The sequence below is a fragment of the Corapipo altera genome, unplaced genomic scaffold (assembly GCF_003945725.1).
Source record: "Corapipo altera isolate COAL_440 unplaced genomic scaffold, ASM394572v1 22, whole genome shotgun sequence".
Lineage (NCBI taxonomy): Eukaryota > Metazoa > Chordata > Aves > Passeriformes > Pipridae > Corapipo > Corapipo altera.
The window spans coordinates 3,413,884-3,438,570 of NW_020884886.1; the positions used below are offsets into that span (position 1 = coordinate 3,413,884).

Consider the following 24,687-nt stretch of genomic DNA (forward strand, 5'->3'; position numbering starts at 1 on the left):
AGAAAGGTGTACCTGGAAATTAGAATTTAATTACTTATCACTTTAAGATTCAGAACCACATTTTCAACCCTGTATCTCTCAGTAATCCTGAGAGGTGAACAGGGATGTGACAGGGAGCAGCATGGTGGTGTCTTTAATGGTTTGTACGCTGAGCATTAGCTTTACACAGAGGGGTTCACAGTGTCTTCCTGGGAGCTCTAGCACCTGCTTGGTTCTCCTGACCTGTTAGTATTTACATTCAACAAAATAAATGGTTGTGATGATAAACTGAATTCCTTGTGCACTATGTGATTTTTTTAAATTTATTTTGTTATTACCTTGTCATTTAGATGGTCATGGTACGGATGATGATTTAATAATAATTGTGAAGTGTTCATTTGGGAAGCCAATCCCTAAAGTGCTTTTGTAAAGGAAACAATGAATCAGAAGTTCCAAATGTATTATCCCAGAAAATTTTAGTCTTATTTTACCCCTTTAGGAAACAGAAGCAGAAAAGACCTTCACAATTTTCCTGAAGTAAAATTTGGAGCAGGAGATTAGAATCTTATTGTTAAAAAATTATATGAAGCTTGGTTTATAAAACAATTTATGTGTAATTTCAAAGTAGCTGTCAAAAGCCCTTGTTAATTCCTCTTCTGCTGGATCTGTCAGTATTCCCTCAGAAGTAAAACAAAACTAATAATCCATTTCTGCAAGATACATTGATGTGCATGCATAAGAAAATTTATATTAAGTGAAAAACATTCTTATGAAATATTAATAGTGGTAAATAATAAATCTAAAACTATTGGAGTATGTAATATGCCAGATGGATGAATGCTCAACTCTCTGTGATCTGGTGTGTAAATAGAATTCCTCCAGAGTTTAGGTTTTTTCAGAAAGTTGAGTTGGACCTCATCAAGAAAGAAACAAAAGTTAATTTTCAGTAGGCCAAATTAATCTGTTTTTTCTACTTGTGCGAACTGGTGTTGAACCTGCAGGTCTGGTGCAACTGTTGAATCTGCCTTTTACCATATCCATGCATTGAGATATCTACCCTAAGCCTGTGTGTGCAACTCTTTGTTCAACTCTTGACCTTAGTAAAATGCCAGTTAAATGTTAAAGTAGACATTGGATTTTATTCTCAACAGTTTCTTTTTATTGGCTTCAAAAATTCTTGACAAATGTAATACCTTTTTGGTTCCCATTTTAGTATGTTATTCTTATAGCACCACAACCCTGAAGAGCTTGTTTATCCCATGAAAATTAAAAAGCACTTGTGCATTCTTGCTTATGAGTGGAAAAAGGAGAAAAATTGGTAGAATATGAAACTGTAGCAGACAATAAGTAGAAAAACTAACTTTAAACTTTTTTTAAAAAAACTAATTGGAGTAAATATCATATCATAATGTTTCAGATTTTTTAGTTGACATTTCAAGGCTATTTCATGGACTGGGATATCCAGATTTCATTGATTTCTTATGCAACATTGATGTGCAAATACCTTGCTGACAAAGAAGGTATCATCCTTAATATTTAAGTAAATGCATTTAGATTTTAAATAAATTGTCCCTTGAACCTAGAAGATAATTCAATCTAGAGTTACTATGGCATTTTAAGTGTTGGATATTGTTTTATTAAACATCTTAGAGCAGCATGAGAAAGGATATGTAAATAGTTTTCTCTACAGGCAAAAAAAAGCTAGTTTGGCTGTTATAATCCATTAAATCTGAATGTCCAGATGTGGATGGCAGTGAGGTTTTGTAGCTTGAGTTTTTAAAGGGATATTTGATGAGGCCTTTTAAAACCATGGGAAAACCTAAAAGGAAAGATCAGCTTTGGAACAAGGGATCAATTAGAAATACAGTTTTTTAAATGGAGTACAGAATATCTTATATCACTTCTCTTCCTCCACAGCTTTGAATTCCTTGTCACAAACACTATGTATTAGCCAGATTCTCACATATTTGGCGGAGGGTAATTATCTGTATATTGCTGAAACTTATTTTCAGTCATTTGGGGTAATTAATGTTTTTCTTCCCTTTGTCCCTTAGTATTTGCATTTCACCACTCAAAATGGGATGATTTTGCAAGAAAGTTCCCAAACCTTTGCAATGGAAATAGTTTAGAGTTCAACTGAGTACATAAATGTTTTTTAAATGACACAAAATATTATATAACTGTGGTCTCCCACAATTGCTACATGTAAAGATTATAATTATATGCTTATTAGGAAAAAACAGATTCTGCAACAGCAAACAGAAGGAACTTTTATTTTCACTGTAGTATAAAATGCTATATATCCTTGAAATATTTACGATAGCTTTATTTTTCAGTGTGTGACCATTTTATACTTGAATCTACAATGATGTCTGAAATCTTGTAATTATTGCGGTCATTAATTTGTCTAGTTTAACAAAATATACATATATATTTAATCCTCTTCTTCCTCATAGGATTCAAAATGGGTAGAAGAAAAGCAGCTGTTAATTAGAACAAATCAGGAGTTACTAGAGAAGGTATGTGGGAATATTTTCACCATTGCTGCCCTTTATCATAAAAGTCATTGAATGCACTGAGTACTGGAACATCAACATGAAATTACTTACTTTATTTCTAGGCAGAAACAGAAATTTAAATGAAAGTCTTTGATTAAAGTACGAATATGCCTTTGTACTCTTCAGGAATTGAAGTTGCTCTTTATTGTAGCCAACAGTAGATCCCAAGCTGGTTGATGTTTCTCATGTCCAGCAAAACACACAGTTACACAAAGATTATTATTGGCCTGATCATTAACAAAATTGCCTGTTCCCTTCAACCTTCCACTTTTTACAGGTTTTCTACACATTAAGTAATACTGATTGGTTTAAGACATTGTATTTACAGTCTGGGGTACTCAGAGCTGAGCATCTGCATTGTTCTTCATTGATAATTGTGGGAAAGTTAGCTAGTACTCAGGAAATCAAAGATTAATTTTATTAGTTAGTAACTTAATATTAATGCAAAAATAACTAAAGGAAAAATCATGTCTAAAAGTAGCTAGAACCAAGCCAGATTTAATTTATTCAGACACCTACATGGGCATTATAAATGTTGCAGTGCATTATTGCAGATGTTACACTTCTGTTTAGTTTCATACAAAGGAAGGATCGCCCAGTTAAACTAGACAGTAGACCAAAGCTATTAGTCAACATAATTAATATTCAGTTTTGAAGTTCTGTTTTGTCATTGTTAGTGTCCCAAAGCACAATTCTGGAAAATTAAAAAGTGGGCATTAAAACCCGTCCATTATTGTCTTTCATATACTATAAATAATAGATGTCTAGTTGGGCAAATACAATGAGAACAGTCTACCCAAATGTTAATGTAATTCAGATTAATTTGCTTGATTTTAAAAAAAAACTTGTCTTGCTTAACTTATTCAGATATAGTATTCATATCAATTTTCATGCTACTTCCAGATTACTATTCTAAGAGAACATTGACCATTTGCTGCTGGCAGTTCTCAAAAGTACTTTCTGATGTGGTGTTCCTTCTTTAGCTGCAAGACATGGCCCAATGTGTAACGAGAAACTGAAATAATTAGGTTTTGTCTAAACTTGGTGCAGTATCTTTTCTACAGGGTGTTACCGTGTTGTGTTTGTCTCACAGATTTACAGAATGGAACAAGAAGAGCATCAGCTGAAGAATGAGATGCAAGATGCAAAAGACCAGAATGAGCTGTTAGAATTCAGAGTGCTAGAGCTTGAAGTAAGAGATTCTCTCTGTTGCAAACTCTCAAATGGAGCAGAAATTATGTTTGAACCCAAGCTGAAATTCCTGTAAAGATTACTGGTGTCTGGTGCATGTTTAAGGGAAGTCACTTAGGTATCTATTTTTTAAATATTGTATCTTGGGATAATGAGATTTGATGCCACTGCCTTAATGTGTTTTGGAGAGAATGCTCACTAATGTTTATAAAGATGTAATATAGCTAATATAAATTGCATATAGTTTGGTTTTCATCTAATAAAATATTTTGTTTTGCAATATTTTGCCTTTTTTATTTGTTTCATTTCCATAACTGCTCCTTTCCTGCATGTAAAATCACTTGGTATGTATACTATAGCCTTGTTTGGCATTGATTACATTAACACACCTTCTCACATCTTGCATGCAGTGATCTGACTAAAGATCTGACACATTCATCACATCAATGTATAATTGCTTTTAATTACACTGATTTGATTGACCGCATTCATACAAAAAAAATTTATTTTAAAAATAATACATTTTGATAGATGCTTTGAAAGAATTTCTCTTACCTGAAATCCATTTTCTGATGGTTTAAACTGGTCATGGACTGGAAATAATTGGCCAATGAAAAATGAAAACAAAAAACCCTCTGACAAAGTCAAAGTAAAGTAGTGAAGCACAAGTGTATGTCAGACTAATATGTTGCCCATAGCAAACAAATTCTATACTTTGCATAAATGAAATAAAAATTACAAAATTATTTGTTAATAACAATTTGAACATGTAGGCTGTGATTTCAACAGAAAACAATGGTTCTCATCACCTGATTAATTGGGCTCATGTTGAATTTAGGAACACTAAACTAGTGTGTGTGATGCACAGTTGTCACGCAGTTGTGTTGCCTGATGACACATCGTTCAAAGATCATCAGCATTCTTAACACCACTTAGAATAAACTCTCCCAGAAACCTGTCATTGTCACTCCTCCATAATTTTTATCACCCAGCACGTTTCACCAAAAATCTCGGCATGTGTAGCTTCTCTGATAAAGATGGAAATGTCATGTCTTCCTGTTATGCGGACGCTCTTTTTGCCTTTGACATTTCTTAATCTTTTTCTCATCCTTTTTCAACCATATGTTTTGATGTCGTAGCCCATTATATTCAAAGTTATGAATTTAGGTTATTAGAATTTCAGTAGGTGTTCAGAAAAATAAATATGCTTTCTAATACGTCTTTATATTTTATTAAAAGAACTGTAAAGTAAAATACAGAACGATTTAGTATTTGAATTGGCAGTTACATTAGAAACTGCTTCCTAAAATGTCAGTGTTCTTAGAACTAAAACCGCTGAAAAAAATTCTTAGGAAAAGAACAAATGTTCTTCAGTACATCCTTCATTAGTGTATTTTTCACATGGAAGAATCACATCAGAAAAAGCTCAGTGTGTCATGTTGAATTTTGTCATGTGCCAAAGCTTTAAAAACTTGTTTTACAGAATAACAATTGAGGTATTTTTGTATGATTACAAGAAAAGATGTTTTTCCCTAGTAGTCAAGCATGTAGACACAAATGTGACTGACAATGCAATGCTTTAGGAAAACCATCAATGCTTCTGATAATCAGGACAATATTTGTTAGAGCAATTAAATTATTTCAGATGAAAATTAGGCTAAAGTAGAAAACACAATCATTTGTTTAAAATTTAATGCAAGCAAATTTAGGTGAGTTTAATGCAGTTGCAACTGATTAATTTTTAACAATATAGAAAATGATAACAATTTGGACAAGAATTAAGCTTTTGGGTTTGGGTTATGACAGCTAAGTCATTTAAGCCCATTTCAGAATTAGGCTGTTAATGTAAATATTATTTAAAATAAAGCCTGTGAGGGGGAAAAATGTATAGACTATGGAGATTTTCCTCTCTACATTGTAGTTTCAAATTAGGTTTAATCTAGTTCATGAACAAGATTTACCATGCTTTGTAACTCGCTTAAGTGAATGGATGCAGCCCGCCTGCCATATCAATTAAAATACCTCATTTTGTAGTTTAGAAAATGGAGCAACACATAGTCATAAAAACTAAAATATTTGCAGTAGTACTCTCTCTCAGGAAATGAAACTGTTGATGCCAAAGCCTCCTCTTGTAACATGGAGATGAAATCTGGTGTTCCTCGCTTGTGTTCCCATGGCCAGAGAGAATTCAGAGTAAGACTCAGTGCCTTGGTTGCCCAGAGCCTTCAATCCAGTCATTTTCACAAGCACATTAAAATTTAATTTAAGTAAAATTGCTTGTTTATTGCTTTACTCTATTTCTGCCTTTGAAGAAATAATAGGCTGGTATTTTGAAGAAATGCATAAAACTCAAGTAGATGGACTGGATAAGTTTTAGAAATACTATAGTTTTAGATAAATGGGAACTTATAATTTTTGCTTTGGGCACAAAGAACATCGTAACGGTAGAATAGTGCTGCCTTTCAACATTTTCTAACATCCTGGGTTGTACAGTAAATATGAATTGAGATTTTAAACGCTCTAACAGGAAGGCTGACTGTAGAATAAACAAGGAGCTGCTGATACACAGCTTTAGTTTTAGTGAGAAAATCTTCAGTGATAATGCTATTCCATGATGGAATTTAAATTTTTTTTTTGCAGTTTCTTCTTTCAAATTGTTTTTTTGTTCCACGAAAGAAAGCGATAGCTAAATAAGGTTATAATCATCATAAAAACCTGTAGAGTATTTTAGAACTTCTGTCAATTAGGACCACTGTTGCAAGGGTTCCTGCAGCTGAGGAGTGTCTGGTAACTTTGCAGAAACTAAGTGTGCATGGAGTCAGTTGGCAGCTAACACCATTTTTGTGTTTAGCTAAAGCCAAAATTCTTCAAATATGGTAAAAATATGAGGAAATATCATATATTTGGAATGTGAACAGGAATCTGCCTTTTTAATATGCAAGTATGTTTTGTAAAGGTGGGGAATAAATGTTTACAGATAATCACACATGTTGTTTTTAAATAAATCTTTCCTCAGGAGAGAGAGCGAAGGTCTCCAGCATTTAATCTTCATATAACCACCTTCCCTGAAAACAATGGAAGTGCACTTCAACTGTTCTGTCATCAGGAAGGAATAAAGGTATATGCAGAGCATGCAGTTGGATGGCTAGGAACTTTTTTGGAATGACCAACCTAATATCCAAACAAATTGTTTGGCATTTCCCAGAGAAGAAAACATGAAAAAATAAATTTAGTAAGAAAAGATATTTTTAACCCGGGAAAGAATTTCCTAAGAATCTGTTCGGGTAGTCAATCAGGAGTTCCTCAGTGAACATTAAGGCTGATCCATCAAAATAATTTACATTCGGTCTAGGGAAGAATGTGGAAGTTGATGTGATTCATTGTCAGACTTGCTACACTACATTTTTCTTAATATTAAATGTTTTCATCTAAGTTCAGAAATACAACATTCAGCTATTATTTTATACCCAATTTAGTGAAGCATTTTGTTTGTTGAATGAACATACTAAAGTTATTTGCCTAGGCCAGGGCCTTGAAGCATGAGCTGCCTGATCCAAACCCAGATAGGTGGAAATCTATCATTTTAGATCAAGTACAAGACAAACATCAGGCTCTCCCTTAGCTTTTGCTAAGGGGAATCAAGAATTACTTATTTCACTTCTGTTCCCCCATGAACAGGCTAGCTGTGACACTTGATTTGCATGCTGCTTCAGCTAAGATTGAATTCAGACTTATGCTGTCAGTAATGTTGCACAACAGGCCAGGGTAACTTTTCTACAGGTAACTAAGGCATAATCTTAGTGCCATAGTGATTTATGCAAATATTTTTAATTGTGTTTACAAGTCCTCTTATATGAGGCTTGCTCCTATTCAATGCCTTAATGAGTGCAGTACGATCTCTAGAGGAAATGAACTGAAATTGTAGGCTGCGTATTTTTAGGAAGCTCAGTAGTCTAAAAGAAAAAAGTTAAAACCTCATTCTTACCTACAGGTTTGGTTGGATACTCATCTCCCTAACCACATCAAGAGTCATCAGTCAGTGTATTACCTTTCAAATAGAACCTCTGTGGGATGCCAGACCTGCTTTTAGCTTATCCATCATTCTAACTCGCATGTTGGCTGTAAGCGGGAACAGTGTACCAGGATCTAGAATTCCTATTTTTCCCCATTGTCTACTGTGACAGTCATTAACAGCAATGTTCTTTTCAGGCTGACCTTCAGTTTACTTACCTGTAAGGAGTGGCAGTCACCTAACATGAGCATACTGACACTGCTGACCTTTTATCTGCTTTTAGTGATTTTCGAAGTTGTTAGCCATCAGTAGCATGGTAGATTCCAAAATGATGCAAAATCTGGTTTGGTTTCTAATTAATCCTTTATAGTTCATATGGAAAAAATGAATTAGAATGATTATTTCTGGCTCAATAGATGCAAAATTTTGTATGTCTTAGTGAATTTAATTCCTTACTAGCATTACTGTTTGGCTAAAGAAGTTTCCATTCAACATTGTCATTGCTTATCATAATCAGTACTTTGTTTTTAACATCATTCCAAATACAAGTGTGTTAAGATGTGCACCACTCTAGAGTTAGTGATGTGCAGTGTTAAATAACTAAGATAACATTTGGGAACACCAGTGAAGTGTTTGGGAAGAGATGAAAGAGAGGGAGGGAACTTCTCAGGATCGAACAACTTGAACACAACACTTTACTGGACTAATTTGTTCTCTCCCACATCTGTGTCTGGTCTTCAGGAAATCTTTCATTTCTTTCTGAGCCTTCCTCACTGGAGTCTGTTGATTATAGAATCATGAGCTAATATATTCTGATGTAGGTATGTAATTTGCAAGCATAGCTGGTTTAGCTTTAAAAAATGTTAAAGATTGATTATCCTGACTACCGACATAATGCAGTTGCCCAAAGCATAAATGCAAAGCAGCACGTTATGTACTGGAAGCAATGAAATAGGTGAGCCAAGATCCTTGTGAAATACTGGCCTCTTCTAAGCAGTGCTAAATATGAGTAGAAGTTGAGGGTGGCAGCGTTTAACAAGGCTGGTTTGCTTTATGTATGTGTATGAAGCATTTTGGGCTCACACGAACTGATGTTTTCCCACGTTGTCAAACCTTCCTACTTTTTAATGACATAGCTGCATACAACCTGTCAACGGAAATGATCCCTGGTCCATGTGAACTTGTGGTCCATACTTGGAATAGTTCAGGAGAATGTGATTAGGGCAGGTTAGACAGTTCCATGACCCCTTCCAACAATTTTTTAAAGTAGAAAATAGAGTTCTGGGACCTCAGAATGGATCCTGGCACAGTGCAAAATAAAAACATCATGTGAATTTATTCCTTTCTCTCTCTCTTTTTTTTTTTTTTTTTTTGGATCAGAGCAGTGTTTCTCTTTATTTCAGTGGCCGGACCTTAATAAGGAGGGGTTGTTCAGTTCTTTTTGTGGATCTGAGAGCTGACTGGCAGAGAAACATAGCTTTCTACTCACAAAGGTTATGATCTGATGGTGTTTGGAGGAGCATGTTCAGCCCTCTGCACACATTCCCTTCTGGCACTGTAAGGCTGATTTGAAACTCCATACTTTTGTTTAACAACGAAAATAAAAAGCAAACAGCAAATCACCCAGTGAACCTTCTTAGCAATTGTTTTGTTCATGCTCTCTGTCATTTTAACTTCTGTAGGTTGATGTGGTTGATGGTCCACTCCAAACAAACAAAAAAATGGTTTTTAAACCTTTTGTCTTTAAACACTCTTTTAAACCTGTTTATCAGTTTTGATCGTTCCTCTACATACATTAGCAGAATGATAAATGTGAATGGTGCAGGAACATTCTGCCCTCATACACAAACATTCAGGTTGCTTGGTTGCTTACTGTAATCAAAAGTGACATTTTGTTTTGTCTTTGAAAGTATAAATAACACTTTTGTAATTGTGATACAAAACTAATGTTTCACTTATTTGTACTCTTTTTGCATGCAGAAGTGAATAAACAGTACATAAAATGTAGCATATATAATCTATTTCTCACCTACTTTAAAAAAAATAAGTGTTGAACATCTTTTTCAGGATGTGAACATATCTGAACTTATGAAGAAATTAGATATTCTTGGAGATAATGGGGTAACAAATTTTTAATTTTAAATATATCTTCAGTTTTATGGTTAATTTAATGCATTTTTTTTCTCCACAGCAGATAATAACATCCAAGAAAATACAGAGGGTGATTTTTATATGCCTGTATGTATTTGTATGAAGAATATGAATGGTTAGGTACTGCTTTTACAAACTTGAAGTCTTTCAGTTAAAATGATACCAGTGAAAAGTGTATTTTTTTAAGCTAGGATTTGGTCTTGACTGAATGATGTAGAAAAAGGCACTGTAGTAGGCAGAGGGAAAAGATTATACCCAGACTAGATATAAAAGGAAATAAAAACAGATTTAAAACAGAAATGAAAACCAGACCAAGTTGTTTGTGAGTTTTTTCTTTTGAGTAGTAATAGTATCACCTACTACTGTGAAGGCTATTTTCTGCCAGGAGTGGATTTTCTGGGAGAAAGGCAAGGCAAGGATAACTGTCTCCCTTTCTTCTTCTACAGTGCCAAATATAGAATAAAATCTTGGTCATGCAGTTATGGCACAAACATCCAGCGAGCTGGGTCCAGTTTATAGCTAGTTTTAAGAGATTGAGGTCTTTACAATGCTAGTTTTAAGTTCTAGATTTACATATTATGTTGAAAATTCTGTGGAGGTTTCTATTGTACTTGATCTTTGCATTGTTTTCGTTAATGGGAAGTCTAGCTCTGAAAGTGCACAAAGGGGAGATTCACTTGCTGTAGGGCCATAGTCCAATTAACAGGCCTAAGGGAAAAAAAAATTAAAATTGCTCACAGAAGCCACTTAATTTTCATCAAAAAATAAATTGTTGCAAAAGTGTTGGGGAGGTGATGTACTGAAATTGAGTGGAAACTAAGCACTCCTGGTTTAACTTTTAATACTTTCAATAGTGGGATACTTTTTTGGTCATGTCTATAATTCTAAATGTTATAAATTATTTGTTTTTTGAAGTACAGTTATTTCTTGTGTTAAAGGATGAATTTTTGACACAATTTAAAATGCATCTTTTTGTATTTTAGAATTTGAGAAACGAAGAGCAGGTTGCAATAATCCAAGCTGGGACTGTGCTTTCCCTCTGTGAAAAGGTAGAATTCTGTAAATGTTTTTCTCTGCTGAAAACTGAACATGCCTTCTACGATATCACATGCCAGGGAAGCATGATTTTTCTGTTTGGGTCATCTGGATTTGTGCATGTATTCATCCTTACATGAATGTTGGGATTGTGATGTCTTGAGGTAAAATCAATCTTACAAAAAAACCCCCATTTAAAAATAAAGACCTGTTTTAGAGATATTCCCCATGAAGTACGAAAAAGCCACTTAACACAAGAGGTTTCATTCTCAGAAGTGCCAGTGTCCTCAGTGCTCTGGGAACAGGTTGCTGTGACATCCTTGGTGAGGTGCCCATGGTCCATCTCAGGCTCATTTCTGTGGATGACTGAAAAAGCTCAGAGTAGTCAGTGGTCCTTTCCTCTGTAGTGGACATAGAGAAAAAGCAGTTTGTGCAAGGTAAGTGTTCAGTCAGGTCACTCATTTCTGCATGACTAGTTCTTTTCTTCTTAGTTACAGAGGGAATATAATCTGTTTATGAATAGGGGTGATATTTAGAACTAAGCAAGACTTGCATATTTCTCTAAAGAAACCCCTGTCCATCCTTTTCATATGTTTCTGTTAAATCTTTCCTAGATGCATTCTTGAAATTCAGAATCAGAGCTTTGAAATTAAAATTCAAGCATTTTGCACTAATTACTTTATTTGGTATAATTTTGATAATCTACTTATCTAAATATCTTGAAGTAGATAATCTACATTAGGTAATTTAAAAATCATTAATTTGAGTGAGTGATTGCTATAAGCAAAGTAAAAATGAGGAAAAGTGCTAAAATCCATATATTTTTCGTTATGGCATTAAAAGGAAAGGGGATGATTTTAACCCTTTAAATCCAAAAATGAAATGGGAAGAAACTCAGTATAACAGGTTAAGATAGAGACTCCTAAATGTCTCCCTTGGTTCCAGAAAGGCTTACAGATGTAGGAAGGTCAGAACCAACATTTAGTTTTGCATATCATTCATACCTTCAAAAAAATGAGACCTCTAATTTTTGCAAATAGCCCTTCACTTGATTGAGGGTAGCTGTGAGAGATGCCCATTTCTATTAATTTCAAGGGTTCAGAATGCTCACGGTCTTGCTGAATGTCAGAGGTGAGGCTTCCCTTAGGAATATCTTCAGCTTGTCACCTTCAAAATGAAGAAAACAAAGATGGTGAAAATAGAATCCCTGGGGAATATAAGGTTCCTGTTCAATTTTTTTTTCCTGTAGAAAGTTAAGTAGGTAAAACAAATTTCCCTTTTTCATTCACCGGTTTCTTAAAAAGCGGAAGATCCAAAATGATGAAATAATGAATTTACATTTTGTGTATTTATAAATTTATGTTTGAAATTTCATATCTAAATCTTCCCATGAAGAGTGCAGCAAACTGTGCAAAATCAAGGATTGAATTTTCCACCTTGTCTTTTGTTTAAATTGCCCTCTGAAAAAATAAAGGAGTGTATGCCTGAAGTCAGATGATGGTTTTGCAAATCAGGCCAACAAGCATTGTGCTTGTTGGTATATCATGTAAGAAACGGATTGATTTTGCATTTTGACCCAAGTCTGTTTTGTATCTTGAACTTTACAGGGGAAAAAAAATTGTAGGAAAGCAACCTCCACTTGCTAGTCCTTAGTGCGTCCTTGCAGTCTTCCATTCTGCCTATGTTCTCACAGCCTGTTTACTCATGTGGAACTTTGAAGAGAATAGATAGCATGTGCCTGGAATTGTTGGCAACAAGCTTGAAAACTGTTTGGTACCAACTTTTGCAAAAGCTCTATTTTTGTTTCATTTTCTGTTTTTTCCCCTTCACACTACTATGTTCTTGTAGTGGTTGAAACAGATAGAGGGGACAGAAGCTGCACTGACACAGAAGATGTTAGACCTGGAGAATGAAAAGGTAAGGAACAGTAGCTAAAATTATAATTCATTTAGCTAAAACTCATTTCGAGGGAATGTGTATAAACTTCATCCCAGGTTGATTTGCTGCCTTTCTCTGCTTAACAGAGATTGCTTCATAGTAAAATAGGCAAGAGGTTTCTAGAACAATTTATTGTTTGTATTCTTGGGATGAGAGGGAAATGTCAAATCTATATAGAGCAAAAATAGCATATTATGTACAAATTAGGGCACAAATGCATAATAACAGAGCATATTGACCAAACAGTAGGAAATTGTCTGTGCTTTCTCTGTGTATTAATTTGCCTGGCAACAGCATTGTCTTTTGAATCTTGAGGTCATGTTGCTAGAATTGTCAACGGTATTTCTTTGCTCTCTGGTACTCAGCTTCTGGACAAGTTGTCAACCTCTTACTCCAGATGACCTTTCTTGTCCCATGGTCTTCATGCCTAGAGACAGAATGTTTTCTCAAAAGCAATTCTGTCTTGCAGAACAAACTGACCTTATTTTTCCATATGTTGAACGAAGAATTTTAGAAGGTGTTAATTTTTATTGGTTTACCATGCATGCTGTGCTTCACATCTTCAAATGGTTTTCCAAACGCTGATTAATCCTCACCACACCTTTTACTGGTAGATAAATTCAGATAGATTCATCCTAAAGAATGGGACAATGAGACAGGGAGATTAAGTGATTTGCCCACGGCCACTGAAGAAGTGTGTCTTTGAGCCACAAACAAAAAGGAAGTGCTCTGTTGAGTGTAGCCTTTCATGCTGATTGTAATGTAATGTAGATACAATCCTTCCCAAATTTAGTATTTCTTTATTTTTTAACTCTTGTAATGGAAAAATGCAAAAGTTTTGGGAAGGGAAAGTGCCCTCAAATACTAAGTTCTTTTGTAAAAAGAATTGGAAAAACATAATTTCTATATAACTTGGTTTATTATCTTCCCACTTACTATCTGTGATGTTTTCAACTCTTACTTTGGGTAACCCTTGCATCTATTTGTTTAGCACAGCAATCTGAGATTCTGCATCACTAATGATTGACTCAATCATGAAATGAGTTGAGAAATAACATTCTAACATGATGCTTTCAGAAGGACTGAGCGCTTGTTTAGTCATCTTTGGAACCCATGTTAAGGATTTGAGGTCCTATTCTTGTTTCCTTCCCTCTTACTTTTTGTGGGCAGCTTTTACCATACCTTTTTGAGAAGTAACATGATCAGGGCAGCTGCGTTGCTTTTCTGGGATCTGGTGGTGAACTCAACTGAGCTGATCTGACCCTCTGTATAGTCTCAGGCAAGTCAGTCTAGTTCTCTGGTGTCAGACACCTGTAAGCATGTCAGGACCAGGCCTGTCCTTTACTATGCAGTTCATGGTGGTGTTGTGTCTTGTACAACAGCCACCAGCTGTTGCTGTAATCCATCCCCATCAGAAAATGATGCCACTTGGGTAGTCAAGGTGGGATTCAATTGTGTAATCATGACGTCTAATGCCACATTATATTCTTCAGAGTTCTGGAGATGTCCACGAGGGGCTGACAAATATGTCCTATGGGACTTGGTGGAGATCCCTGCCCTTCTGGACCAGTAGCTGAAGCAACATATTCTAAAATGGGTATCATAGCTATAGATGCCCATCTGTGTGTAATCAAATTCCAGCCCCAAGATCAAGGCCTGACTTAGACTTTGGCTTTTCCTTCAGTATTTATTAATAGGTAATTAAAAGAACTACAAGTTTACAAAACAAATTAAGAATAAATATTATGCTTCTTATACAGAGAACAAATAGCACCTTATTCCTCTCAGTCCTTTAATATTGGTCTTAAATGTTTCTACTGTCACCAATTCTGAGTTGCTCTTAACATGTGGGAGGTCATCTGTAGTCACTTTATGCTCTGAGCCCCTCCAAAGCATTAATTTGGTGATTAGAATGAATTTATTTTAAAGTAGATGTTTGGACTGAGGATTCATCATCATGGTTCATGCTTAGGCAAACTCTGTGTCAGTGCTATGCTGGCAGCTGACAGCAAAGTTGTCAGAAGTCCACATATATGTCTAAAGGCAAAATTTGGCCAAATAAGTGACTTTGGGGCAATCCCATATCCAATAAAACTAACTGGACCAGCAATGTTTGATTTTTTTGATACTTTTAGTAAAGGCTGCAGTTAATCATCTGAAGAACCCTATGTATTTAATTTGGCATTTATTCTATATGTTGAGGAAATTAAAAAAAATTGTTGAATAGAAAAAAGAATGGTGGAAAATATTGAATTCAGTCAAAGGGCTTCTCTGCTTTCTGGTCTACTGCTAATTTTTTTAAGTGTGAAAACCTGCCTCGAAAGAAACGCTAATAAAATCAAATAACTGCTTTATGTTCTACTTACTATCACCCAACCTGGTCTAGGGGAAGGTGTCCCTGCCCATAGTGCAAGGGCTGGAACGAGAGGGTCTTTGAGGTCCCTTCCAGCCCTAACCATCCTATGATTCCATGATCCAAAACACTCTAAAGGCTTGACTATTCAGACAACCATTTGAATGTCCACAACTTGCTTGCAACATCATGCTTTTGGATACTGAGTTCCACTGAAATCCCAGTCTTTGGAATTTATATTTTTATATATATGAAATAAGTATGGAAGTTGAGTAGCTTGATTTTTAAAAACAAAAGTAAAAAATTCCTGTAAATCCTAGGCATCTTGAAAACTTCTCAGCTCTTCAACTAGTCACTCAACCTCTCTGGGCATCACTTTACCCATTTCAAATTGGTTTGAAGACCAAGTTGTTACTTCTGCTTCAGTAGCACAGCACAGAATGGTGCTGCAGACCTGCATGTTCATGTTTCCTCCCTAGAACAGGCTAGACAACAGAAATTAGGGTTTGCCCCATGATTTCCTTAAGGATATGCATGGGACATTTTCAGAAAAGCCATGAAGTGCCCTCACTTGTGTTTCTCTTTTCTCTCCCTTGTCCTGCCCTGTGCAAGTTATGGCTATTGACCACATGCATGCACATCCCCATTCACCTCTTGCTGCTCTGTGCACTTCTGTCAGGTCCAGGCAGGTTTGTACACTGGTGTAGAGGTCAATAATTTCTAGGTACAACTTGTTAATATAATACACGTATTTGAAGTGCTAATATTGTTAATTTGATATTCCAGTTGTCCTTAGGATGGATGTGGTCATTTGCTGTAGGTTTTCATTTGCTTTCAAATGGAAAGCTTGTGTAAAAATGATGGCATTTATGATTCTTCATGAATTAGGATAAAGAACAAACACTCCCTTGTTTTTATTATTGCTCAGGACCTGTTCAGTAAACAGAAGGGTTATTTAGAGGAAGAACTCGACTACAGGAAGCAAGCTCTGGACCAGGCTTACATGGTAGGAAAAGAACAGTCATTAAATTTTTCTGTTTGAACAGATTTGCTAAAATGCAGGGGGTTTGGTTTTGTTTCTTTTAATTATAAATAGGGTTCTTTTTTTCTTTATATCTCTTTTTCTACCAGACTAGAAATCACCTATTACTTAAATGAAAACTTAGGAAACGGGTTATAGTACTTACAAGTGTAATGTTTTTGCATTGCATTTTTTATTCTATGATATATAAACATCTTGTTAGTACATCTCGAAAGAGAAGAGCTTGTTTATGTATGCAAAAAACTGTGACTAGTAGAATACACCAGAAATTACTTTTCTAATATTTCTTTTCCTGAAGCATTTGTAAGTATTACTGCTGCTAAATCAAGAATGCCTGTTCTTCCTATGGGATTCCTTTCTGCGTGGTCCCATCCAACCTTACCTTTCCTAGTTTTCAAAAGGGAAGCTGCAACCTTGCCTTTTCTCAGGCTGAGCAACAATTAGGAATTATCTAGGAATTGATAAAACTGCATACCCAACTTTGTTAATAGTGAGACTTCAGCAAATCAAAATACAATGTTCTGAAGCATTATTTATACATTGTAAATGTTTCTTATGGGGAAAATCTTTTCAGAAAAGAAGCAAGGTCTCAGAGCAGATAACAGAGATAAAAGCAAACAGGTTCTATTTCTAGCACTGTGACCTTGGGCAAGCCATTTAACCTCTCTGTGCAGCTGTTTATGCATCACTAATATGGATGGAATTACCTACCTCACAAAGGTGTCATGAGGGCTAAAGGGATGTGGTCAGATGCTCTTGATCCAAATATTGTCAGTCTGAATGCTGGTTTTTAATAGGATCATACTAACCCCAGTAATCAGGGAAACACTGCCATGATTCCCTTCCTTCCTCTTGGGAATACAGTTCTCCATGTGAATGTGAAGTTTTCCTGTATTTTCTGCTTTACGAAGTACTGCAGTTTTGGCCAGTGCATGAGAATCATGTTAGGAATCTGGCAAACAGCAAGAGATGGATGAGGGATTAGTATATACAAGTATGCGAGTGTTCCTCTCTCCATTGCTTATGGCAACTTGAAACTAAGCCACTGACGTAGACCTGGGGCCATAAACGTCGGGATAGAAGGGCCAGAGAGAGAGAGAGAGTAAGATTTTTATTCACAGTTTTTCATGTGGTCTTTTTATTTTGTAGGATGGCTTAACAATTCAGTTGCAGTTGAAGGAAATCTGTTAGTTTGCATTGAATTTTTATGTTCAGCATCAGGATTTGGAGTTTTATCAGGTGTTGAGTGCAGACCTATCATCTCAATCTTTCTTAAACAGAAGAATCAATCGTTTACTAGAATGGAAACCATCACTTGGGTGTAAATCAGTGCCAGGAGGCTGCGTGCACTCTGTGTGGAATGCTCCTCACTGCTCACGACTGCTGCTTTCTGTCCACCTGTCTGTGTCTGTCCTTCCCTATTGCCTAAAGCTTTGCTTGCTGGCCTTCTCCTCTAGCTGTTGGTGGGTCGTTTGCTTGCTGGATTCAAATGTCAGCCTGTCTGTGTGTGATTTGGGTTGCATTAGAAAATCCAGGAGCTGGAAGCCACGCTGTATAATGCCCTGCAGCAGGATCCAGGAAGGAGGGCGAGCGAGTCTCTGACAGAAGCCCAGAGGGAGGATTTGCGAGCTGCAGTGGAGAAGGTGCGGCGGCAGATCCTGAGGCAGAGCCGTGAGTTTGACAGCCAGATCTTGCACGAGCGAATGGAGCTGCTGCAGCAGGCACAGCAGGTAATCCCGGTTCTCTCTCCTCCCTGTCGTTGGTGTTATCTCTGTGGTTGCCGCCACTGCCCATAAACAGCATCGCTTCACCCTCACCTCGTGGAGTTCTGTTTAGTCTATTCTCTGTACAGCTCCCGTGCCAAGGAGCGATGTGGTGTTAGGACCTGGTTGCGCTGGGCATGGTGCACACACAAAACAAGTCACTGTATCACCACGAGGTCCTGTTGCACAGCCTGTTCCATGTGTGTACAACCACAAAGTCCTCCACAGGACTCTGAGGGGAGCGTATTGCAAGTTTAAGGCCCAAATTAGAAAAAGCCAGAATGGAGGGTTGCAAGGGTATAACGCTATGAAAAAAGGGAAGGCAGAAGCAGCAGTTACAGCAATCCAAGTTTTTAATTTTTTTCCCCTTGTCAATTATTTTAGCTATTTGTGAAATTTTTTAAATAAATAAAAAAGAGAAAGTCATAGGAAGCCTTTTAAGAGGCCATTTACAAGTTTTTGCACCTTTATATTAGTTTAGAAAAGCCTTGTCTGTCCAAACTACTTCATTAAGGACAAGTATTGACAACTTGAATTTGGCAAGGTCCTGGCCTATGGAAGTGTGGTAATTACTTACTGTTGGTAGAATTGGTAGTTTTTCTGTACAAATATTCAGGGGCAGAAGAGAGCTGCATGTCTCAGGTGTTAATTACTACAGCAGAAATAATTGTTCCTGAGGATTTTTGTTCCTCACTATAGTAACCTCTGGAAGTTGCATGTGGATGTCTTAAATTTTGAGGACTGCTCTCCAGTTGCGCTGCTACTTTTTGTGCAAACCTGGAATCATATATTGTAAATGCTAAAATGTGCTATGCAGATGTGTCCAGAAGATCATTGCTATTTTAGGTGCTGGGGTAAGAACTGCTTTTAGTTTAGTTCAAGGCCCTCTCTGTTCAGGTTGGCTCTGTAGATGAATATAGATGAAAGTGATGTAACGTGACCCAGCACTGTTGTGATCATCTCCTGTCATCCTGCAATGATGAGAAGTGCTTATGGTGTCAGTGTTAGATCTGAGCTCTAACTTCCTAGAAGTTTCCTTTCTCTTACTCCTTGATGAATGGGTAACACTGAGACCAAGAGATGAACTTATTTAATAGGTAAATTAAACTGTTTTCAGTTATCAGTGATGGTGTACAGAAAGCTGGAGAAGGTAGGTACCAGGTGGCACTAGAAGTGTCAGAGAGTAAACATGTTGAATTTGGTAAATGAGAATGGAGCCAGAAGTTATTAGTTTAATGTTATTAGTGTAGCTGAAAATTAGGGAGACTAGAGGTTTTTGGCAGTCTCTTAGGCAGTCTAATTTCCTAGCCAGACTGCTGGTGTTTTATTCAGAACAATAATGCAGTGCTTTCCAGTTGGGTAAACATTATTTGCAAATGACATTTAGTGGGTATGAATGACATTGTGTCTTGAGTATGCCTCCACACCTAAACAATATACAGTTTCAGATTTTAACATCAGACTAGATACAATTTGGTCTTTGCTTTCACTAGGCATGTAGTTTGACACTGTTTGAAGGACTGCTATTGGCTGGGGCCTTTTTGTGGTCTGCTGCTGAATGTACTTTTGGGGAACCTGGGCAGAGCTTCCAAGTTGAGCTCATATAATATTGGCAAATAGAAAGGAAAAAGTAGGAATAAATTTGTAGAGTTAAACAGTTGTTCCTGAGAACTCAAAATCCATGCTATGTGCATATTTGGTGTGTAACTTGGACTCAGTTCCAATTTGTTCAATGGCCTGCTCACTATCAATTGGAGCACTTCGTATGCACATCTGGAGCACATCTTCTGTTTGAGTCCAATTCATGTATTCATAGATGGCTTCACAACATAAAGCTAAGTATCATGAGCATAGAAGAAAACAAAAATGCTAGCATAAGCATGGATGTTTATGTACCTGCCTTCAGATCTATTTTATAGTGTGCCATTGGAGTTTCATGTTGTGCCCATCTCATTAGAGGTGTTAATGTTACAGCCCTGCAAGGCACATTGAACTGAATTCTACTACTTACTAAGGAGCTAAGTATTTCAGTAATCTATTTTTAACACACGCACATACCCATGGCCACACACACATCCCCTATTAAACAGGAAAAAGAAAGGCAGAGATGCTAGTTAATTTACCTGGATTATGGGAGGGCTAATTCTCACAGCATTACTTTCATCTACATTAGCAAATGACAGAAGCTGCATGTATTTCACAAAAGAAACCATACTTGTGCTGGCAGAATCCTCACGAATGGATGAAGCTACATTAAGGATAGTACATCCCTGATGCTTTGTTAAATGAATCCACTCCTTTCCTCATGTATTTATGGCCATGAGAAGTTTTCCTGACATTGTGACATCAGCAAACACCCATCACACTTTATACTTCAAAACTATAGCCTAGATCTGGTCGTATTTTACACTCTGCAGTGGCTTTACACACCATACCTCTTGCTCTGCAGAAGATGAGGCTACAGAGAATGATAGGACAGCATGATGGACCTGCAAAGCTTAATACAGAATCTTCTTGTTGTAAATACTCTCAAACTTTCCCTGAAATAGAAATCATGTATTAAAGACTCTAAATTCTCTGAAACTTTGGAAGTTTGATCACTTCCAGAAGGCCTTTTTCTTTGCTTCCATTACCCTCTGGTCTGTCTGATAGAAGGGCTCCAAAGGAACAACTGTTTATCCTGGTAGGCTGGCAAAAACCTTCTCTGAGTCAGAATTTCTGTGTCAGACATGGAGTGGGGGTTCAAGAAATTCTGATGATGGAGAAGGAGGAATTTGCACCTTCTGCTTGTAAATAATCCTTGACTGTACTTGCAGGGTGCAGAAATGGTAAGGCACGTGATGAATGCTGCAGGTTGGTCTGCAGGGTTTATTAATAATTAATTGCTTCATGCAGGGACTTTGAGGATTTAGCGTGTGAGATGCTGGTTTTACAGGGCTGGTAAATGTACTTCCTGGGGAATGTACCATCTGAAAGGGGCAGGGAAGTGCATAAGAAAATGGGTAAACAGTTGCCCAAGCGTGAGCCTGTGCTGCCTTATGGGAGCTTCTTTGTCCGCATGGAAAGCCTGAGTTCTTACCCACTCGGTATTGACTTTGTTCCAGTGAAATAAATATATTTTAGGATATAAGGCTCTGTATTGCATTGGTAGGTCTGTTTATCTTGGGTGTGTGTATGGCCCCACATTATTATTGTTCATTAGTATATAAATGGAACCATTTATGTATACCCATGGTGGATTAAGGTAACCAGGCCTCTGTGGAGCCAAATTAGACAGACTGTGTGATTAGATCTGCTTGCTAAGGCACAAAATGCTTTTATTAAACCTAGAGTGCAGCTTGCAGGTCTGAGGGACAGATCCTCAGCTGAAGCATATTGGCAGTACTCCCTAAGTCAGAGAAGGTGTTTTACATCATCCTCTCTATTTGGAGGAGGTAATATATGTTAATTAAAAATCTGTCATGAACAGCTTGTGATATTTGCTTCTAGCAATAGGGTATGTGCAGTTCAACCACCATTCCTGTGTATATTGCCATCTAAAATGTCTCACTGTTCTACATTGTTATAAGCTTTTATAAATCAATGTCTGGTTTATTTTTAGCAGGACTTCATTTAAAAGTAACATTTATGCTCTATTCAGTGCAGTGGCCTGACTTTTGTGCTTTTGAACAATATGAAGGTCATTATTAGCAGGTTCTGCTAAGAAAGGTAATTTTTTATGTGTATATACGATGCTAAGTAATTTCTAGGGGGAGAGAAAAAATCCACCTCTGAGAGAAGATATTTCAAAGGGAGCAATACAACATGTTTCTGAAGCAGTGATATCAACTTCCTAATGAAGCAAACTCAAATATAAAAACCAACCAACCAAACAAACTGCCCCAAAAAACCCAGCACAAAAAATCCACACAACATAATGGTTAGTACACCTTAAAATTATATTGCAATTATCTTATCTGCTGAAACTAGTAAATATTTAAAGGTCAAATTATGCTTTACGTAAACCAAATAAAGTAAAAACCTAAATATATTCCTGTTAGTTTTACTGTAGCTGCTTCTGGAGTATGAAACTGTCAAAAGTCATCAGAACCAGGCTTTAAATTAGGATAGATTAATTCAAATTGCACTGCTGGCAGTACTCAAACATGAAGAAAATTTATAAGAGAAATATAATTTATTCTGATTTCATCTGAAGTTATCTTAAACCCAAAGAGAAGCTAGAAAATCCTTGAAGAACAGCAGACTGACACACACTCAGTTCCAAAAATGGTTGCTGCCAGTCAGAAAGGATATGAGAGACAGATTTTATTAATATAATCCAGTAATTTCCCACAGTAGTCTTATCTTTGTATAAAATTGTAAGAAAAAAAAAGAGAAAAGATATATTAGTTCATTGTGTCATCAGAAAGTGTGAAACTTTTTCTCTCTGAGTTGCACTGTAGTACTGTACTAAGATGAGGGTGTTTTATTCTAACTTGAGTTAGAATGTTCTTGGGTGAAACTCACTTTTACAAACTAAAAGAAACAATTGCTTCAGTTCCAGACAGATTTTGGACTGATGAAGTCAACCAAATTCCAACTTTCAATGGGTGGAATATAGCTGTAAATATTTTAGCTATGTTTTCTTTAAACTACATCATTTACTCCCATGACCAGATTATTCATCAGCAGTAAAAGCAGAAACTACCACTTTATTTGCATGTTTTACTAGAAGAAGGCATACCTTTAGGAGGTAGCAGGTTTAAATCAGAACTGACCTCTCTGTGTCACTGCCATGGAGAAGGATTCACTGCTGATGTGATGCCTCGGGCACTGCTTTTCATGGACACCAAGGAAAAGTCAGAAGTAGCAGTGTCTTTTTTCATCCTGAAATGTCAAAATATAGCTTGAAATTGAGAAACAACAAACTAATTTTCTTCATTAAGTTTCTTAGTTAATTTTTTTCTGACCTGAAGAGTGAAGTTCTGACTGCTTAAAAATCAAACAAAACTGTAGCCCATGGCATTTCTCCATGAATTCTTCTATTGTCTCATAGGTAGGACAACTTTTTCACACTGAGAGAGTAGTTTGTTTATATATCCATAGGGTTGGATGTCACCATATCTATAAAATCATATTGGCTCAGCCTTTTAGAATACATATTTGCTGGTGGTTTTTTTGTTTTTGTTTTTGTTCCTTTTTTTAAATCTTCATTTAAAAAGAATTGTTAATAAGGTAACTGCCAGAGATAAGTAGGAACCTGAGATTTGCCACTTGATATACTACAGATATTCAGGCAAAGCTTGGATAAATCCAGCAGTTGTTCTGCTCCCCTTTGCTGTGTAATTTGTTATGGTTGATAGACCATCTATTTTTTACCCAAGGAGAGTTATTAAGGTTTAATGTTTGACTGGGAAGGCACTTGAGGGAGGCAGAAAGTAAGGGAGGATGCTCTGCTCAGTGTATCTCATTAATAGGCATGAGGAGGAGTTGTCTTAAATTTGTCCTGTTTGGCACAATGCTTTGTGACAGAGAGAACAAATTAAAGACAACCACTTCTCTGGCAAGTTGTCTTGATCAAAAACCCACAGCTGTGTCACACAGTTTAGAAAGCAGGTAGAAGTATTACTAGTAAGCTTACTTACGTCTAATAATTGGGGAGTCTCAGATCATTTTACCTCCAAATCTACATAGATTCAATGGTTTAATGTTTTTATTTTAAATCTGAAGTTTTAAAGTTCTAGAAGTTAATTCCCAGTTATTTGTGTGCAACTATATGTGAAGAGGACCATGTAGGGCAACCACTGATTTTTATTTCTTTTTTTTTTGCAGTTACTAGTGCTTGCTTAGTATTAATGGTCTGTGCTTTGTTTTTCAAAATTTAGTAGATTACTGTTGATAATGCATTTTTTATATTCATGAATTGCTCTTAAAGGCATCTGATATCACAGCTGTATAACTGTCATCAATATTCATCAAGCACATCATGACTGGGCTAATCATAGTCGACCTGTGGTATTGATTTGTCATGCAGGAGTGAACACTGAGTCTTTCAGGGCATCATTGCTGCTATAATGACAATGTCACAATGAACTGTAATTTCTCACAGGTCTGCATGGCAGATGAGAGTTAACTTTAATAGTTTCTCTATGTGTATCTTACAGTGTTTCCTTGTGCATGTTTTCTGTATATCTTCAACCATATCTGCTTTGCTAACTGCCTTAGTGATGCTATTTGTCTGAATAAATGATGATAGCAGGACTGGTGTGATACCCACAAAATATATCTGAAAGGTCTGCTCCCTTTGTCCTAAACAAAGTGTGATTGAGGGGTTTTTGTTTTTGTTTTTTGGGGTTTTTTTGTTTGTTTTGTTTTTGGTTTTTTTTGGTTTTTTGTTTTGTTTTGTTTTGTTTTGTTTTGTTTTGTTTTGTTTTTTTCCTGTCTGATAATCTACCTAGGCTGTGAAGGAATCAGTTTTAAGATGTTGAATGTGTTTTGTCTTCTGAGTTCACATAGACTTAGCATAGCTATTCTGTGTAGATATAAGTCTAGTATGGCTTAAATTATTGTTTTTCCCCAATAAAAACAATAGGACTGCTGATATTCCTCTTTTAGATATCAATGTATGTTGTAACATAAATTAAAAGACTCTCAGTGTTAAAAAAAAGAACTGAGTTTACTTGTAA

General features: G+C 36.3%; 1 protein-coding gene and 1 long non-coding RNA gene across 10 annotated transcripts in view; one reads left to right on the plus strand and one right to left on the minus strand.

Annotated features, from left to right (window-relative positions):
• The window catches only part of JAKMIP1 (janus kinase and microtubule interacting protein 1), a 155,853-nt gene that overhangs the window by 117,268 nt on the left and 13,898 nt on the right, over positions 1 to 24,687 (plus strand). For all 7 annotated transcript variants that reach the window (XM_027642641.1, XM_027642642.1, XM_027642649.1 and 4 more), the window contains 8 exons: positions 2,436 to 2,498; positions 3,631 to 3,729; positions 6,745 to 6,846; positions 9,808 to 9,861; positions 10,875 to 10,940; positions 12,775 to 12,843; positions 16,146 to 16,223; positions 17,786 to 17,989. In XM_027642641.1, coding sequence (XP_027498442.1) covers positions 2,436 to 2,498; positions 3,631 to 3,729; positions 6,745 to 6,846; positions 9,808 to 9,861; positions 10,875 to 10,940; positions 12,775 to 12,843; positions 16,146 to 16,223; positions 17,786 to 17,989 — 735 coding nt within the window. The remainder of the gene's footprint in view (positions 1 to 2,435; positions 2,499 to 3,630; positions 3,730 to 6,744; positions 6,847 to 9,807; positions 9,862 to 10,874; positions 10,941 to 12,774; positions 12,844 to 16,145; positions 16,224 to 17,785; positions 17,990 to 24,687) is intronic.
• On the minus strand, positions 3,703 to 22,882 carry LOC113946814. Of its 3 annotated transcripts, none has more exons than XR_003527565.1 (4): positions 22,780 to 22,882; positions 16,971 to 17,211; positions 11,931 to 12,093; positions 3,703 to 11,327 (listed from the first exon to the last, which is right to left on the minus strand). It is a non-coding gene; the product is annotated as an uncharacterized LOC113946814 (long non-coding RNA). The 3 variants fall into 3 exon arrangements; XR_003527564.1 differs by having other exon boundaries at positions 17,069 to 17,211; positions 22,746 to 22,882; XR_003527563.1 differs by having other exon boundaries at positions 22,746 to 22,882.